Below are 19,675 nucleotides of genomic sequence, written 5' to 3'. Positions count from 1 at the left end.
TAAAATGTTCTTCTCTAGCAACTGAAATATATCCGCCCATACAAAAAATTCACACGTCGCATCTCCCTGCACACAGTACAAACTCCAAAGTTAACATGGATCCCTATACACCCCGCAATCAGCAAATCAATATGCAAATCTAACGAATTAAAAGTTGCTTTACCGTATTATACTTTGGACAGGCAAAGAATCTCCTTCCAGGATTTTTCTTAGTGTAGGACGTCTTTAGTGGTGTTTTTAAACCACACCAACAAGTTGGTGATTCTATGACATCATCATAGGATAAAGCTGATGATTGGGATGATGCCATGCGTGATTCTGAAGAATCAAGCCATGAATCCCTTGTATTAGTCAATGCATACTTAAAATTGATAAGTAAAGCCATGAAAGGAGAAGAAGAAAGTGGCAGGCACTAAGTTGGACATTAACCATGAATCTTTTGTTATCTAATATTTCAATGATAAGAGATTTAAATTTTAAAACTTTAATTGAATTCTATTTTGAAAGCTCAAGCCCAAGAATCAAGAAATGTGGGAAATGCAACTTCGTGGACATACGAAAAGGTAGAAAAAATAACCATATTAAATTTTCAGTAGTACTAATAACAGAGTAGGAGGCAAGATTATGCTTGAGAATTAACAGGTATAGCATATGCAAATTTAAAAGCCAGGTCTTCCATACTTTAAGCAGACATGAGTACTGAAATAAGCTGAGTGTATATATGAAAGTGCAATGTCAAGCAGTTACATGAGAATTTTTCGGGCTAGATATCGCAAGTACTCACACCAATATTCATGAAGGTTTTTACATACTAAAATACTTGATTAAATAATGAAATTGGTACTTTAGTAAGACAAATTAATTCTCAACAACATATATTATCAATAGCTTTCAGTTAATTATATTATTTAAATTTTTAATACATCTCCTAAAGAAGGAAGTTTAATTTCAAAATTATATATTATTATAAATAATAGATACTTAGGGGTATCACTCTCTCATATACTTGGGGTCAAGATATTCATAACCTCATCTGATTGTTAGTGAGATTTTTTTACTAAGGAAGTTTTATTTCACTAGCTGAATGTTTGTGAATTTAAATTAGTGAAATTCAAGCAGCAGCCATGTCAATGAAAAAAGCTAAAAGATTGAAGATCTAGTTGGAAGTTGATTCTAAAATGGTAGTTGATTAAAAATCCTCTAAAACGTCAAGGAATCTTGATCCCTCCTCCCCTTCAGGGCCTTCCTAAATAATTTATAAAGAGTTCAAGTCGACTAAAAAATGAAACCTCCAAAAAAAAACAAGTATATTACGAGGAAGACTCCATTTCTATCAGCAAAAATTGAAAGGAAACACAGTTCAGATATTGGAATGGCACACTTCTTATTTCAGAGCAAAACAGTGACTAAGAACCATGATCTGCAGAGAGAATGGGAATGTAGTTGTAAATGGGAGATGGGGTACAAAAGTAACTCATGATCTGTAAAAGGGAATACAAGTCACTATGGACATTACTATCTTTTGAACTACATGTGAATATTTTAGATCAAGCAGGGGAAAAGGTATAAATGAAATACTATTTGGAGGGGGAGTGTTTGCGAGAAACATCAGAGAACAATCACCAAGAGCAACAACTACTAGTGGCAGCACCATATGGTGGAGGTTTCTGTTTGAAGATGTTCCTTTTTACCCCAGCTGAGCCCTCGGCCAAGAGACTGGGTGTCTCCAAAATCTACACATCAACACCGGTTATTCTGTTACTTGAATAACCTTTTTCACTACCAAATATGGTTACTTATCAGGTTGAGAGAAGAGAGAGAGAGACAATACCGGTAAAAAGGCAGAGGGATTAATGCCCTCAAAACTTAGCAGAAGAAAATAGAAAACCGATCACACAATATGTAATTAGGTAGCTGATACTTACAATATGTCTAAACAAAAATAGGGAAAGAAATAAAGAAAGACCAGGATCCAATGCTCTCACAATTAGAACACATGACTTGAGGAAAAAAAAAAAAGTGTCCAATAATATGACATATCTTTCCTTTTTCAATCAATTCTATGTTCCTTGAAGACCTTAGAACTTTCATTACTTATCTAATCATGGCTTTATACTAAACAATAAATTTTGTTATTTTCAGCATCCTTTTGTTTGTTGTGTCCTTGTACACACTTCAAAAGACCAATATATACAAGGCCAAGAAGCAATTTTATTGTAAAATTTTCTGGACAAATAAAGTGAATATAGAATGCATTACGGAATTATTTAATAGCAACCCTTATTTTCATGTTTCTGAAAAGTAAATGACTAAACGAAGGGAGTAAACTTGACATCTGGATCTAAACCAGTTCAAGAACTGGTTCACATCCTAGGAATCTCCTGTACTTCTAACAGCAAAACAATACATAGACAAAATATTTTAGTAATTTGCATACCTTTAATACAAGCTCTTCAAAGCATTGCTCCACATTGACTCGAGTTTTAGCACTGCATTCCAAGAAAAGGCATCCATATTCTCTAGCAAAGTCAATACCCTCTTTTTTGCTGACAACCCTTTCACCTTCCTGAAAATTAAAGATAACTTCAATGTGCATGATAGCTTTAAATAGAAACAATAAAACATCCCTAGAACCTAAAACTAATATATGCTCATAAGATAAAGTTCAAACAACTCAGTAAACTAATAATCTGATCAAGATTAAAGAACTAATTTGTCGTGAACATTCCTATACACACAAAAGGAAGGATAATAACCAAGTATCGTTCTCACGGTTATAGGGTCTTGGGATGGTAGATCTTAGTACAATCATAACCTTAAGAATTTTTATTGAGAACAGGATGCTCTCGAGAATAAAAAAACTACAAACCAAAGTTCAAAAAACTACAAACCAAAGTTACGGGTTAGGGTTAGGGTTAGGGTTTAGGGTTAGGGTTACGGGTTAGGGTTAGGGTTAGGGTTAGGGCTTCACATTTCAGATCTAGTGTTCGAAGACGATAGGGCTTCGTGTGTTCAATTAAGTTGGTGCTGGTTCGGTGATGTGGTAAGAGCCTGTGGTTGCAGGGTTTGTGGGTCTTGGGTTCGAGGAGAAGAGGAGTAGAAGCGCCTACCTGCTCTGTAGGCTTCGGATTGCCAATATGGTGGAGAAGATGAACCGGCTTCGTGGCTGTGGTGGAGAAGACGAAGTGGGTTCGTGGAACTGGTGGAGAAGAAGGCGCCGACTTACTTGCTTCGATGCTGACCGAACCAGTGGGGAGGAAAACGATGGGAATGGGGAGAATGAGAGTGGGGAGGAGAGAAGAAATCGAGAGGGAGTGATCCCATCGCTGAAATGTGAAAACGCGAATTAGGGGGAAACAGGAATTCCAATTAGTAAACATTAAAACGACGCCGTCTAACGCCACGTAGGACACGGTTCCGCAACCGGTTTCCCAAGCCGGTTGCAAGCAGAATTTTTGTTTGCTCTTAGAGAAGAAATCAGTGTGATTTCTAGTAGAGAATGAGAGAGATTTGTAACTCTAAAGTACTGAGACTTTTTTGTGATATATTGTTCATCAATAAAGATCTCTGCAGCCATTCCTGTCGTGGATGTAGACCATTAGGGTCAAACCATGTATATCGGTGTGTTCTTTCCTTTTTATTCCGTTATTTCATTTATTTCCTTTTACAGGTTATATTTCCTTTTATTTCTTTGATAAGGTTTTGTGCTTCCTATTGTTCTATACTGTTTGATATTTGTATTCTGGTCATATCTTGTAATACTGTTATTTCTTGTTGTGGTTGATATCAAACTTTCATTCTTGTGATTATTCTGTTTCTGTTTGGGTGAAAGTTTTTATAAGAAAGAACCAAAAAGGTTTTATCACAAAATATTGTCTGTTTTCTAAACAAGAAACAAATCCTTTTTTATAACACAAAGGATAAAAGACATCGGGGCGGGGAATGGGAGCCTCTGATGCTTAAGTTAGTAATAATAGGAGTAATCTCTAGGCCAATTCATTTTCTTCTTATTTTACGTACCTGATCCCTTTAAATAGATATTTTTCTTTCTTCTCATCCTTTGGGTTTAATCACCTTATCTATCATTTGAAAGTTGAATCTCAGTCTTTCGGGGTTATCTGTCTGTTTTGAGTGGATAAATATCCTTAATAGTGTCAAGGTAATGGGTGGGAGTCTCCCTTACCAATCTAGCTTGAAGTCTATCGGGTTAGATGAGTATTTAGGCCTCATATGTCTTATTGGACTGTGTAGAGCCGAGTCCATGTTAACACCCCGTGATCCATTGGGAGTATTTAGACCCTTCCAATGTATATAATAGGTTGAACACAATTAATCACAATATGTACATGATAAACCTGTTAAAAATTCATCAATTATCCAAGAAAAGGGAACAAATATTCAGTTTTGGCTGATATGCCAATAATTCATTCAACAAATATACATGATGTCCTACGGCAAGCTACACCATACTTACATAGTATTGGATGATCATTTATATTAATTACCTTTTCTTTTTCCTGTCGAAGATGCCTAGTCCATAGGTTGAAAAGACCATATTTTTAAGAAGGGGGAACTGCATCAATATGAAAGGGGTGACTGAGACACAAGCCAAAGAAATGATAGGAATCAAAATCCAAGAATATTGGTCATGTAACATGATTATAAGAGCAGTAGAAAAGGCTATCATCATGGTTGCAATAGAGCAAAAGAGAGTGAAAAGGCCTATTATCATCTGCCTCGGCAAATACTCGAGAAAATCTTCTTCTGCATAAGTTGATGTGAGGATTCCCAAAAACATCAACATTGAAGTTGAGGAAGAAAAAAGGGACAATGCATCACATATTATAAAGAGCATAAACAATTTTTTCTTTAAGAATATTGGAAAGCCTGTAGTTTGATCGTTGCCACCCGGAACAGTAAAGGCTGCAGCGAACATAATGGTAGCAATCAGAGCACCCACCACAGTGCATGACGTTGCTGTACCCTTCATCCATTTCTCTCCCTTTTCCATCAAGTTCTTGTGGTTCTTTGTAAACAATTGTCGGGGAGTTAAACCATCATTGTTGGTACTTTCCTTAGCCTTGGGATGGACAATTCCCTCTACCTCCTGCATTTGTTAGAAAGAAAATGTTAGATCAAGAATGCTACCAAAACTATTTACTTCGACATATATTACATATTAGAAAGATTGGAAATTGATGATCTAACCTTAAACAGAAGAAATAGTAAGTAAAATAAGGTCAATGGTTCCAAATTATATGATTAATCTTCCTAGTCCATGTTAAAATGATCAGCTCCAATATTGAATATAAAGTACAAGGATATTAGGGATCAAAAAGACTAGAATTGATCTATAAAACCAATCCTTATCGCACCTCAGCCTGAGCCTCCTACGACCTCATCAAATATAAAGATATATAGAAAAGGTCTCACAATCTTTTATTTCATGCTTTTTACGTGTTATATTATAGAAAAGGCCAATGAGAGAGAGAGAGAGAGAGAGAGAGAGAGAGAGAGAGAGAGAGAGAGAGAGAGAGAGGACCTTGAACCATTGTAACTCTCTTTGCATTTGTAAAGCTGCCCCTGGGATTTTATTAACCCAAGTGGAATCTTCTATCATCCCTGCCATATGTAATATATTATTTTCATTGACATCTACTTTAGATGTCAATGAGTAGTTCATGATCTTCCTATCCAGCCCGTATAGAATGTTAAAGATTTTTTCTTGACGATGCAAGACGGCAAGCATAAATATGTTCCTTTGATTTCTATCTGTGGTCCATAAAAATCGCTGATCCATTTCAAGCATCTTAGAAACAAACTCGAAAATCCCATTCTTGGCTGCACGGCTAATGGCAGTATAAACTAGACCATCCATAAGTTGTTGAGTTCTTGATTCTGATATCACTTTACACATTTGAGAAAGAAGTGCATCGGATTGGACATGGATCTTTTTCATTTCCAACAACTGCTGGATTCCTTCGACAATTATCGAGACATTGTCAATTAGTTTAATTAGATGAAATTATAAATAATTACTAATAAAAAATTTAAAAATATCAGTCAATGATTTTGATGAAGGGTACAGGGAAGTTGAGTACCTGAAACTAAATAGCGAAACATTGCTGACAGTACTGCGAAGAAAACAACAAAATTTGTTTACTTAAAGATATTAGAAAAATTTTACCTTAACATGAAAGCTATAAGCAAATTAATTCGCAGTTTTTGCAAGTTCCCATTAGTTTCCGTGTATTGAGGAACTTTATTATAATATACATCCAGCTAACTAAATTGCTGCGCAAAATATTTAGTACTCATCGAAGTACGTATAGATCATGATCATGAGCTAGCTTCGCTCTAAAGCCACATGATCAAATATATATATGATAGCTAGTACGTACTAGCTATCATATTACTTCTCACTTATTTGTCTTAATTACTATCATATTATATAGCATGCATTAATTAAATTCTAAAAAATAATATATCAAATTAAATTACTAGCTAACTTATATTATATATAGCATATATAACTTTGGAAGATTGGACATTTGCTCATCATGTTGATCATACTACGTACATCATCCACTGATCTTATATTAATGAAAGGTCAAGTGAGTTATAAATATTAAAATTAAAACGTGAACTAGATTTCTTGAAAATAATCATGCATTGCATAATTGAAATTATTCAATTAAAAAAATATATATAGTTTTTTGAAATATGTTTGTAAAGGCATCGATTAATGACCATTATTTGTAACAACGTACGTACGTACATGAACATGCATGTCTTATTTGTGTTTTGATTGTTCATAATTAATTTAGATTCAATGCCATTATAAATAATTAGATAATTAAGAGTAGTGATAATATTCCTCCTATAACTATTTTACACAATCTTATTTTGTGTTAGAATATTACCATAATTATGATATAACATATTTATAATATTCTAGCATATGTAAGTACATGACTTATTCTCTAATATTGTAATATTACCATACTTATTATAGAATATATTCATAATATTTTAGTATATATGGTAATATATATAACTTATTCTCTCACATAAATTTTGTTTGTCGTGTTATAAATCAATTAGTATCAATTAATACCATTAATCTATTGTATTTTCATTATTTCTTGGGCCTCATTTACCTATAAATATAAATAGGGACAGATGTTATATATGTACTCAAAGAAAATTAAGAATAGCAAACATGTAACCTTCAAAATCTCTCTTTCCTTCCTTCTGCCTTCCCATCCCCAATTTTCTAGTTTATTATATTTTATTTTCTACATTTTGCAATCAATCAAAGTTATAGTGCTACTTCATTAAAAATAATTTTTTTTTTAACTTGAGTTTCAAATTATTTTTACATAAGCACCCTGATCTATTTAAAAAAAAATTATTATAAAAAAATTGCAAAAATGAAATATCGTAGGTGTACTAATTAAATTAGTTTATCGATCATTAAATAAGTGCAGTAGTTTGATAGGAATATATGATGAGGCGGCTTCAAAGGAGTAAAATGTTCCATACTATATATATATATATATATATATATATATATATATATATATATCAATATTTTATCTACCAAGTAATAGATCGTAGATTTTATATATATATAAAACGAAGATATTCGCCAAATTTATTACAAGCAAAAATTAGGGAAAAGTAAGCTAAGGAAAAATTAGCTTACCTGATCTGTTACTTTGATCGTCTTGATTGCTTTGGCGTTGCTCTCCGTTTGAAACGTTCATGAAATGAATGTCACCGGTTGGAAGAGCCAATATTGGAACGTCGCGCATACCTTTTTAGCAAGAAAAAGTTAACAACTAATCTAATTAACAATATAGTAGAACTTTTAATATTCTAGGTTTTGAATGTTCAATCTTCCTTATAATGACAAATTAAAAAATCAAAAAATCAAATCTTAATTAGTATGCCCAAAGAAAACAAAAAAATAATAGAATAAACAACTTAAGGTATAGCATGGACGACTTGATTATAACTTGAGTATATTTAAGTGTTTTAGTAAAACAGGACCTTTGAAATTAACCAAAAATATGAGGATACATGGAGTCGGATACATGAAATGCATTCTTATCGAAACTATATATAATTATTAGATTCATATTATATGTTAATTTTATTCTTGAGTTGCATTGTATATACTAATTTAACTCATTTATATATGATTTTAAAATATATCTGAAATTGTGGTTTATATATATATATATATATATTTATTGGCCAATTTACAATCACACTCCTCAAAGTATCGATTTTGAAAATCCCTTAAACTGCCAAAAAGTTGCAATCTGCCCTCTTAATTTTTCACTTAAAAGAAAAAGTTACCCCTAATTAAAAAGATTTTAAACTCACAAAATAACCGGTCTATCAAATAAAAATAATAAATTTCAAATAATTTCTCAGATAAATTTCTTCTAAGATAAAAATAATTATTTAAAAAATAAATAGAAATATTTTTGAAGTAAAATATTTTTAAAATACTAATGGCGCCACTCATGCTAATGTTTTAACAAGGGTATTTGCTAAATTTTCATAATTTGAGGGGACAATTGTTATAATTGATAATTTCGGGGGTGATTGGAAATTAAATTTGTGATAGTCAGAGGGGCTTTATATATTTTATCCCAACTAATGTTTAATTAACACAACACAATTTTGCAGTGAAAATGCCGGCCGATACCGATTCAAATATTACGGCCAGCGCCTTGTCTTTCATCACCTAGCTAATTCAATTAACAGATCAGGGATTAAAAAGTACTACTCTATGCTGTAGAATATATTTTTAAGGTATATATATATATTCTCATGCATGGGTCTTGATCATTTTTTATTTTATTTTATAACTCTAATTGATTTCTTTTTTAATTACGAAGAAAACATAATCCAATATTATTGACGGTGTTTCTTTAAATGAGCCATGAATATTGAAGAATATTACAGTGTACGTAAAGCGAGAAAAGTAAAGGAGTCAGAGGTAATACAGGAGTAGATGCGTTGTTTCCAAAACCCGAGCTGATTTCCACTTGGGAAGGAATGACGCATAGAGGCCAATGCTAAGATGGGAGACTCGCCATACTCGTCCAGAGCCAGTGCCAAACGTGGGCAGATTAGGATTAATCCCAAAGCAATATCTGTAATGTGTACGTCGTACGCACCAGGCGCGTATCATGTACAGAACATGCATAGAAATGGTCAAAGAGGAATTATTATATTTATATTGCCAAGATCTCAAATGAATATATATATATATATATATATATATATTTATGGCAAGAAAATAATGGCAGCCAATTAATGGATTGGAAGTTTTAAGTTTAGACTAAAAAAAATTTATACATCTACGAGGTGGCTTAATGTAATAAGTTTTAAGTTTCAATCATGTATAGAATTTCTTATCAAACATTTCTATTTCCAGATAGCTAGTAAAACACGTACGAGTTCTTACCCAAAGTTCCGGTATAGATGGCACGGGTAAAAAGCGTAGCACCATTGCGGTCCTGAATCTCCTGATCATTATCCTGTAGAATTAAATATTTATTTGGAGTATGATAATACAAATGGCGCGCCATCTCTATTTGCCCGAAATCAATAGCCATAACAACTGGAAGATTTTCCCCTTTTGAATGTCTAATGCTGATCAAGTCAGGGTACTTTCGAAGCATGCACTCCGCCATTCGCCATTTCCCAAGCACGGCTGCCGTGGTTAGAGCTGTGTAACCGTCACTATCATACATGGCCAAGCCCTCATTCGACATTTGCATCACCAACGCCTCCACTATATGCTCATGTCCATTTGTAACAGCAGTGTGAAGAACCGTTTCGCCTTTATTTGGGATTGTCCTATTCAATGCATTGTGGGGTAGAGGCTCTATACAAAGAATTCTATTTGTCTCATCCAGATTACCGTCTCGCACAGCATTGTACAATTTCTCATAGCTACATAAGTACTCTTCATTTGATCGACATCCGGGACTCATGGAATTCTCCTCCGATGTATCTGTGGCCATCCTAAAACTGTTATTCTTAGTATCAAATATATAATTTTATGCGTTTATCATTATTTGTTTCAAATATGGGGTTTAGCTAATTTTCAAATTCTTTTTTGGAAAAGATTTTTACAGTCCAAGGGTTTAAATACTGCTAAAACTTATACATGATCCTAAAACTGTATCTAACATTACACTCAATTTTTTTTTTTTTTTTAGCTTACAAGATGTTCTTCTTATAATAAAGTTAATATTATTAAAATAACAATAAGTTTATACGAGTTCGGACAACTTTATTCCTTTTTGGCTCTTTTACAATCGAATATTACATTAATTTTCTATATTCTAAGCTTGATTAAATTATTCTATTTATATATATAACTAATTAAATTGGAGTCAAGTACTTGATCAAACGCAAACTGTTCATTGTTTTACCATGCATGCTAGGTATGGAACCGGCTTGTTTAATTTGACTAGCGCTTTTGTCTTTTAATGTGATAAGGGTTAAATACTAACTTATAAGACAGTTTACCAATTCTTTATGAATACCATTTTTTTTTTAATTTCTTTTCAAATGGAGGTATTAATCAGTTTTTGAGCACGTGCAATGTTATGAGAGAGAGAGAGTGAGAGAGAGAGACCTTGCTTGCTAGCCACATCCCGCCGTCCATACCTATCTGCCAAAGTCTTCCAAGCTTCTCTGGCATTCATAATGTTCTTAATCTCATTAAATGGCTGTGGGCCGCATGAAATCTGGATCAAATGTAAAGCCATGAAATTCTCCCGTCCTCTTCCCGGAAAGGGTTCGTCGGTTTGTTGAACGTCCTGCCAAAGATCTTGAGACAGCAAGTACGTTTTCACTCGAACCTTCCATTCCTCATAATTATATTTGTCATGAAGCAGTATTTCTTGAGGAGCAACCGGAGTACTAAAGGCGGCTGATGATGTACTACCATATGTTTCGATGTCATTTGTTGTCATATTGATGATATCCCTACATGCAACGCGGTATACGTTTTGTATTATTGTGACGGAAGAATCTTTTGCCAAGTACTAAACATAAAAGTGAAAAGAAATTACTTATAATTTCTAGCAATCTAGCATAAATAAAACTACGTACAAAATCAGTATCATGCTTTTATATTCAATGATCTAGTAATTAAAATATATAATAACTTAAATTTGTGAGAAGAGATCGATGTGTTGAGAACTCAATGAATAGAAGAGGAAAATTGAAAACAGAGAAGAAAGTTGGAAGAACTCGAGAGCTTGCGTAATCTGAATTGAACAAAATGAAAAATACTTGATTATGTAATACAGGAAGGTCTTTACTATTTATACTACATATTAACTCTATAATAGAAATAACGACTTCTAAGTCTTCTCTTTTGCCTTTAGCTTTTCTTTCTTGGACTTTAATTCCATGCTGTCAATATGAGAGGCTATACTCCAACACGATGCAGTAAAGATCTTACCATTTGGCCAGTGAGGAAGAGAGAAAATAACAAAAACATTTAGGTGGTTAAAGTCATATATAATGAGCAATTAGTGTAGCTCATGACTCAGATGACTTATATTTCACTATTCTATTCATGCAGATCAGTTTTTTCATATCTTAGATAGCACTAAAATATGGCTAAGTTAATCAAGTGACTCGTTAACGACAAAATATCCACAAATTTTGTCTTTTTGTGTTATGTAATTAGGAAAGCTTTGGTTTGGATCTTCCATCCCCTTCTCTTAAAAAAAACGGCGCCTAAACTCAGTACATAGGATATAGAAAACAGTGGATTTAGATCTTTTCATCTTCCTGTATATATAGCTCCTAATGAACTCAAAAAAGGTACGTAAACTGACATTTGAGCAGATTGAAACTTTAAACTTACGACGTTGGACGGGAGGGTTTTCTCCGAAATTAACTCTCGGATTGTAAGTCTGATGACTGTTATAGTCTCCGGAAAACAACGATCGGTCTTGCAGAAATGATGACCTGCACACTCAAATATGCCTTGGAATTTCTTCTTATCGCTACTTCAGAAGACGACATGATCATGACCCAAATAGATTAATTAATCCTGTTGGGGTCTAATCATTTCTTTTTTTCTTTTTCCTGATTAAAGCAGATGCCCTGAGATTCCAAATCATGTATTTGGAATATATATAATTCCTTAATTAATCAAAGCATCATTACCCGTGCTGTAACATTGAAAAAGTATTCAGAACCTTAATCATTACCGGCCCTTTGTAATGTCTGGTGAATTGGTCCGGCCTATTTTAAGAATAAAAGGACCGGAAGATCATATAAAGAAGATAAGGAAGATAAAGATAAAGATAAAGTTAAATCTTTAACTATAAAGAAGAATTAGAATACCTAAGGAGTGAATTTCTGCAAACGTGGGACTCCCATTTACTCTCTCTATCTAGATCTCTACAAGGACAACTGTTGGGAATAACTGTATATCTAAGATTAACTCGAAATATAGTAGCGGAACTAAACGAAAGAAAAGACGACAATCAAACAGAAAGAACACCAAGAATTAAGTGGTTCAACTCAAAATGAGCCTACGTCCACTAGTGAGGTCGGTATCGGAGATTTTATTATCAACAAAGATGGAGTACAGATGAATACAACAAAACTTCACAAGGAAGTTATCTCTCAAAACTCATTCTATAACTTCTCTCTCAAGAAAACACTAAAAAACAAGTGAAAAAAGTAATTTTCTGAAGTTGTGGGAGAAGTGGGTGCCGTTTGGTATTTATAGGAACAGTAATGTTCACTTCTGTGAACATTGGCTCGAGCGAACACTCGAGTGAGTGTCGAGCGAACGTAGGTTTTCTGCACTTCGCTCGAGCCAACACTCGAGCGAAGGTCGAGCGAAGCTCTCGAAACTCTCTGACTTGAACTCGCTCGAGCTGGGTGTCGAGCGAGGGTCGAGCGAAACTCTCGAAACTCTCTGACTTGAACTCGCTCGAGCTGGGTGTCGAGCGAGGGTCGAGCGAAGCTCTCGAAACTCTCTGACTTGAACTCGCTCGAGCTGGGTGTCGAGCGAGAGTCGAGCGAACTCTCTGATTTCATATTGCTCAAGCTGAATCTCGAGCGATGCTTGAGCGAGACTCTCTGTCTGACTTCGCTCGAGCCAAGTGAGACTTCGCTCGAGCGAACCTACGACACATGCACTGTTCCATCTGATTCAAGCCACCTCCTAACAAATCTCCACCTTGGCTTGAACTCTGCCAAAAAACACAAAAAACCTCTGACCACAGAACCAATCCCCACCACCAAATCCCTTACGGGAATTACAAAATGCAAACACCAATCAAGTTCAAACAAAGTTTATACTGCAACTGGCTTAGTCATCATATCTGCTGGATTCTCTGTAGTAGCAATCTTCAGAATCTGTATAAGACCCTCTGTAACGATCTCTCTGAGAAAATAATACCTGACATCAATGTGCTTCGTTCTCTCATGATACATTTGATTTTTGGTCAAATGTATTGCACTCTGACTGTCACAAAATACTGAGATCCCATCTTGCTTCAAACCCAAATCATTGACCAAGCCTTTCAACCAAATAGCCTCCTTAACAGCCTCTGCTGCTGCCATGTACTCTGCCTCGGTAGTTGATAAAGCAACAGTGGATTGCAGTGTTGCTTTCCAACTAATAGCTGACCCACACAGAGTGAAAACATAACCTGTCAATGATCTTCTCTTATCTAAGTCTCCAGCATAATCAGAATCAACAAAACCAGTAATTTTGGAACTGAGATCGACATCTCTATCAAATATTAACCCAAAGTTCATGGTTCCCCTCAAATACCTGAGTATCCATTTCACAGCCTGCCAATGAGTCTTACCCGGATTAGCCATATACCTGCTAACCACGCTCACTGCCTGTGAAATGTCTGGACGGGTGCAAACCATTGCATACATGATGCTGCCAACTGCGCTGGAATAAGGAACACTAGCCATGAACCGTTCCTCTTCATCTGTCTGAGGAGATAGGCTAGCTGAAAGCTTAAAGTGCGTAGCAAGTGGTGTACTTACTGGTTTGGAATCAAACATTCCAAATCTCTGAAGCACTTTCTCAATGTACTTTCCCTGGGACAAGTACAACTTTCCAGCTTTCCTATCTCTGATGATTTCCATTCCCAAAATCTTCTTCGCAGCACCTAAGTCTTTCATTTCAAACTCATTTCTGAGTTGGGTCTTTAACAAACCTATGTCAGATATGCTTCTAGCAGCAATAAGCATATCATCAACATATAATAGCAAATAAATGAAAGACTTATCAGATAATTCCTTATGATAAACACAACTATCATAGTTACTTCTCAAATAACCATGATCAATCATAAAGGAATCAAACCGCTTATACCATTGCCTTGGCTACTGCTTCAAACCATATAAAGATTTCTTCAATCTGCACACATGATCTTCCTTATTTTCAACAATGAATCCCTCTAGCTGATGCATATAAATGGTCTCTTCAAGCTCACCATGAAGGAATGCTGTTTTAACATCAAGTTGCTGCAGCTCTAAGTCAGACAATGCTACTATAGCAAGTAGCAATCTGATTGAACTGTGTTTCACCACTGGAGAGAAGACTTCATTGAAGTCGATGCCTTCTCTCTGACTGAAGCCCTTAGCAACTAAGCCTGCCTTGTATCTTGCATCGGTATCACCCTGGATTCCCTCTTTTCTTTTGAAGACCCATTTGCAGCCAACAGTCTTCACCTTCTTTGGCAACAGAACCAAATCCCATGTTTGGTTTTTGTGAAGAGACTCAATCTCTTCAGTCATAGCTGCGCACCACTGAGCAGATTCTGCACTCTTGACAGCTTCTGAATAACTGGAAGGCTCCTGACCGACAATATTCTCTGCTGTAGTAAGAGCATCCATCACCATATCTGTATGAGCATATCTCTGAGGTGGTCTAATCTGCCTCCTCTGTCTACCAGTCGCTATACTGTAGTCTTGCTCACCTTGTGCGCTGCTACTCGGATCAGAATCATGCTCATCTGCAATAGCATGATCTTGGGCGCCACGAGGCAGCCCTTGTGGTGCTTCAACCTGAAACTCCACCTGCTTTCTGACATCCTGTTCTTGTCCTGTAGACCCAGTAATCTCCTTTCTCATAATAAGCATGGATTTTTCATCAAAAGTGACATCCCTACTGATCACAAACTTGGGTGATTTGGGATCAGTACACCACAACCTGAATCCCTTCACCCCACTGGCATACCCAATGAATATGCCCTTCTTTGCCCTTGGCTCAAGTTTTCCATCATTAACATGGAAATATGCAGGACAACCAAAAACTTTCAAATTCGAATAATCAGTAGGAGTATCAGACCATACCTCATTCGGAGTCTTCAAACCAATCGCTGTGGCTGGAGAACGATTGACCAAGAAACAGGCTGTGTTGATTGCTTCAGCCCAGAAATCCTTACCCAAACCTGCATTAGAAAGCATGCTTCGGGCTCTCTCCAAGAGAGTCCTGTTCATCCGTTCAGCTACTCCATTTTGCTATGGAGTATGTCTAACTGTACGATGTCTGGCAATACCCTCATTCCTGCAGAATTCATCAAACTCACCTCCGCAGAACTCCATACCATTGTCAGTGCGAAGTCGCTTGATTTTCTTGCCCGTCTGATTTTCAATCAAAGCTTTCCACTGTTTGAAGTTAACAAATACATCGCTTTTCTGCTTCAGAAAGTAAACCCAAACCTTCCGTGAGAAATCGTCAATGAACGTAAGCAAATACTGAGCTCCACCTTTTGACGGAACTGAAGATGGACCCCAAAGATCAGAATGAATATAGTCCACAGAACTTTTGGTTCTGTGAACCCCTGTAGAGAACTGAACCCTACACTGTTTTCCAAACACACAGTGTTCACAAAAATCCAGTTTCCCTATCTTCTGATTACATAGCAAACCCTGCTTACTCAAAATTGACATCCCCTTCTCACTCATATGACCCAAACGCATATGCCACAAACGTGTGACATCTGAATCCGGATCATCTGAAACAGACACTGCAGCTGCACCTGTCACCGTAGAGCCCTGAAGGAAATAAAGACCATTTGTCTTATCTCCCTTTATCACAACCATAGAGCCCTTACTGACTCTGATAGCTCCACCTTCACCAGTGTACTTATAATCCAACGAATCAAGTGTGCCCAAAGAAATAAGATTCTTTTTCAAATCTGGAATGTGTCGAACATTAGACAATGTCCGGACAATTCCATCAAACATCTTAATTCGGACCGAACCAATTCCAGCAATTCTGCAAGCCATATCATTCCCTAACAAAACGGAGCCTCCGTTGACCGATTCATAGTTAGTGAACCAGTCCCTCTTGGGACACATATGGATAGTGCAAGCTGAGTCCATGACCCACTTGTCACTAAAGCGACTATTTGAGTCGCTAATTGCTAGAACAAGGTCTAGGTCGTTAGACCTATCATTAGCAACACTAACGGCATTAGATGAACTAGTGCCGTCCTCTCTGTTTTTCAATTTTGGACACTCATTCTTGTAGTGACCAAACTTATGGCAGTAATGACATTTGACGTTCTTCTTACTGAACGTTGTTTGTGAACTGCCCCTGGATTTCCCCTTATTCTTATCTGAACTCCTGTCATTTGATCTACCCCTGCTTGAGGACCCCTTAACAAACAAGCCACTAGCTTGTTCATTAGTGTTCTTCACACTCAATTTATTTCTCAACTCCTTAGAATTCAAAGCAGACTTTACATCTACTAAGGAAATTGAATTTCTACCATATAACATGGAATTTACAAAGTTCTCAAAAGATGTGAGTAATGAACATAAAATAATTAACGCTTGATCTTCTTCTTCAAGCTTAATATCTATGTTCCTAAGATCCATAATGATTTTGTTAAATTCATCTAGGTGTTCAGAAATAAGAGTACCTTCCTTCATTTTGAGAGTGTATAACCGTTGTTTCAAATACAAACGGTTGGTGAGAGATCTTTTCATGTACAGATTTTCAAGTGCCGACCAGAGACTAGTTGCAGTCTCCTCGTCAGCAACCTCTCTTAAAACTCCATCAGATAGTGACAAAAGAATAGCACTGTGTACCTTTTCTTCTTCTTCTTTCGAAGGAGTCGAAGAATCTTCGGATATCGACACTTCTAATACTTTTGACAAGCCCTGTTGTCGCAGTAAAGCCTTCATCTTGATGCGCCATAAACTGAAACTGTTCTGACCGTCAAATTTCTCCACTTCGAACTTAGCCATAGCCATCCCTCCAGATCTGTTTGAGCCAAGCTCTGATACCAGTTTGTTGGGAATAACTGTATATCTAAGACTAACTCGAAATATAGTAGCGGAACTAAACGAAAGAAAAGATGACAATCACACAGAAAGAACACCAAGAATTAAGTGGTTCGACTCAAAATGAGCCTACGTCCACTGGTGGGGTCGGAATCGGAGATTTCACTATCAACAAAGATGGAGTACAGATGAATACAACAAAACTTCACAAGGAAGTTATCTCTCAAAACTCACTCTATAACTTCTCTCTCAAGAAAACACTAAAAAACAAGTGAAAAAAGTGATTTTCTGAAGTTGTGGGAGAAGTGGGCGCCGTTTGGTATTTATAGGAACAGTAATGTTCACTTCTGTGAACATTGGCTCGAGCGAACACTCGAGCGAGTGTCGAGCGAACGTAGGTTTTCTGCACTTCGCTCGAGTGTTGGCTCGAGCGAAGGTCGAGCGAAGCTCTCGAAACTCTCTGACTTGAACTCGCTCGAGCTGGGTGTCGAGCGAGGGTCGAGCGAAGCTCTCGAAACTCTCTGACTTGAACTCGCTCGAGCTGGGTGTCGAGCGAGGGTCGAGCGAAGCTCTCGAAACTCTCTGACTTGAACTCGCTCGAGCTGGGTGTCGAGCGAGAGTCGAGCGAACTCTCTGACTTCATATTGCTCGAGCTGAATCTCGAGCGATGCTTGAGCGAGACTCTCTGTCTGACTTCGCTCGAGTCAAGTGAGACTTCGCTCGAGCGAACCTACGACACATGCACTGTTCCATCTAATTCAAGCCACCTCCTAACAACAACATCTAATTCAACCTCACCTTAATCTTATTATCTCCATTGTATTATTGAAAAATATGTGAGGTTATCAGAAATTTTATAATTATCAAATATAGATTATATATGTTTTTATTCTGAATCACGTAAATCTTTTATCATTTTTTTTTTTACATTTTTACTCTCTATTTATTATTTGCTTCATGGATAGACATCCAAACACCGTATCAATGCTCAAGCCATCGTTGTGGATCATTCAACCATATTAATTGTTGGACTTTGGCCCCACAGAAAAATTGCATCAATTGCTTCCAAATGTGCAGGTGTACCGGGTGTATTATCTGTTCTTCCAGATAAAAACTGAGTCAGAGAATAAGGATTATGGAGGTTTGCCCCTTTGTTTAGTAAAAATACATCCACTTCCATATAATATCTATTTCTTATTGTAATTTCAGTGCAAGCATCATATCCTCTAGGTCTTTGCAAGCTTCGAATTCTACTTATCTGCTTGAGCGTAATTGTATATATATGGTGATATCTTGATCTTTGAGATATATTAAATAATTTAAATATAAAACATAGCCAGATTGGAAAGGTATATGATGTTGGGGGTAAGAAGGAGGTTAGTGTTGTTGCCAATCCAGTATTTGTCTAGCTAAGCTGCTGGAAGTTCTGGAGATGTATTGGGGATCGGAAGAGAGATGTGCTCAATGTCTTTGCAAGGGAAGCTGACGTTGAAAATAATAACTAATTATTGCCATGTTACTGGGTGCATGCTAGAGTGTTTATGGATAAATAATTTATAGAGAAAATATATTTATAATCGTGAATTGTGCAATCACTGCTTAATCGCTTTGAAAAAAGTGAATAAAATATGAGACTCACATAAAAAAAATTAATTTTTTAATAATAGATTATACTTTTTTTCAAAACGATTACATGATATTTACGTACTTTACGATTGTATGTAAAATTACTCTAATTTATAATGTTTTGGTTAGATTGCTAAGTATGATTTAATCCCTTTGGAGAGAAGATTCAACTTTTAAAGTGGAAGATGACATCTAAAGTTGACCACTAGAGTAAACATGGTTTTTTTTCCAGGAAATTTACAGAGTTTTATGGATCAGGCAGATTCTTCATAAGCAAGTCAAACAGCCCCCATAAAAACAAAAACTATTTTTTACCGGTATGCTGCAGCTTGGACTTGACTTATGGATTCTTTGCCTGTAAAAGTGATATATTAGTGTAGAAGTAAAAGTGATATTATTAATTTACCGAGCATACGTGCTTCTTTTTGAATTTTTTTTGTTGAAGTATGTCTTTTTTAGTTTAAATTGACTTAAATCTCTCAAATCAACTTCAAACAGGCCTACAGTAAAAAAAGAAAAAAAAAAAGAAAGAAAGAGAGAGAGAGAGAATAATTTGTAATTCAGATTTCATCCAAGTTAGTTGACCGGCCACTGCCAGATTTTTCCATTGTAGAGTAGTAAACAAGGTTTATTTTGGCGGAAATTTAAAGAGTTCTATATATATATGGATCAGGCAGATTCTTCAGAAGAAAGTCAAACAGCCCCTGTAAAAACAAAGAAA

The 19,675-nt window shown here is 35.9% G+C and overlaps 1 protein-coding gene and 1 long non-coding RNA gene across 2 annotated transcripts; both read right to left on the bottom strand.

Moving 5' to 3' along the window:
• Positions 1–1,365: 1,365 nt before the first annotated feature.
• On the bottom strand, positions 1,366–2,568 carry LOC118347722. Its single transcript, XR_004800882.1, has 2 exons — positions 2,438–2,568; positions 1,366–1,733 (listed from the first exon to the last, which is right to left on the bottom strand). It is a non-coding gene; the product is annotated as an uncharacterized LOC118347722 (long non-coding RNA).
• A 1,765-nt stretch (positions 2,569–4,333) lies between these two features.
• Positions 4,334–5,959, bottom strand: LOC118347652 (ankyrin repeat-containing protein NPR4-like). Its single transcript, XM_035687662.1, has 3 exons — positions 5,543–5,959; positions 4,506–5,107; positions 4,334–4,355 (listed from the first exon to the last, which is right to left on the bottom strand). The coding sequence occupies exons 1-3, from the start codon at positions 5,957–5,959 to the stop codon at positions 4,334–4,336; spliced, it is 1,041 nt and encodes a 346-aa protein (XP_035543555.1).
• Positions 5,960–19,675: the final 13,716 nt, after the last annotated feature.

The sequence above is a fragment of the Juglans regia genome, chromosome 2 (assembly GCF_001411555.2).
Source record: "Juglans regia cultivar Chandler chromosome 2, Walnut 2.0, whole genome shotgun sequence".
Taxonomy (NCBI): Eukaryota; Viridiplantae; Streptophyta; class Magnoliopsida; order Fagales; family Juglandaceae; genus Juglans; species Juglans regia.
This window is presented reverse-complemented; position numbering and strand designations above follow the sequence as displayed.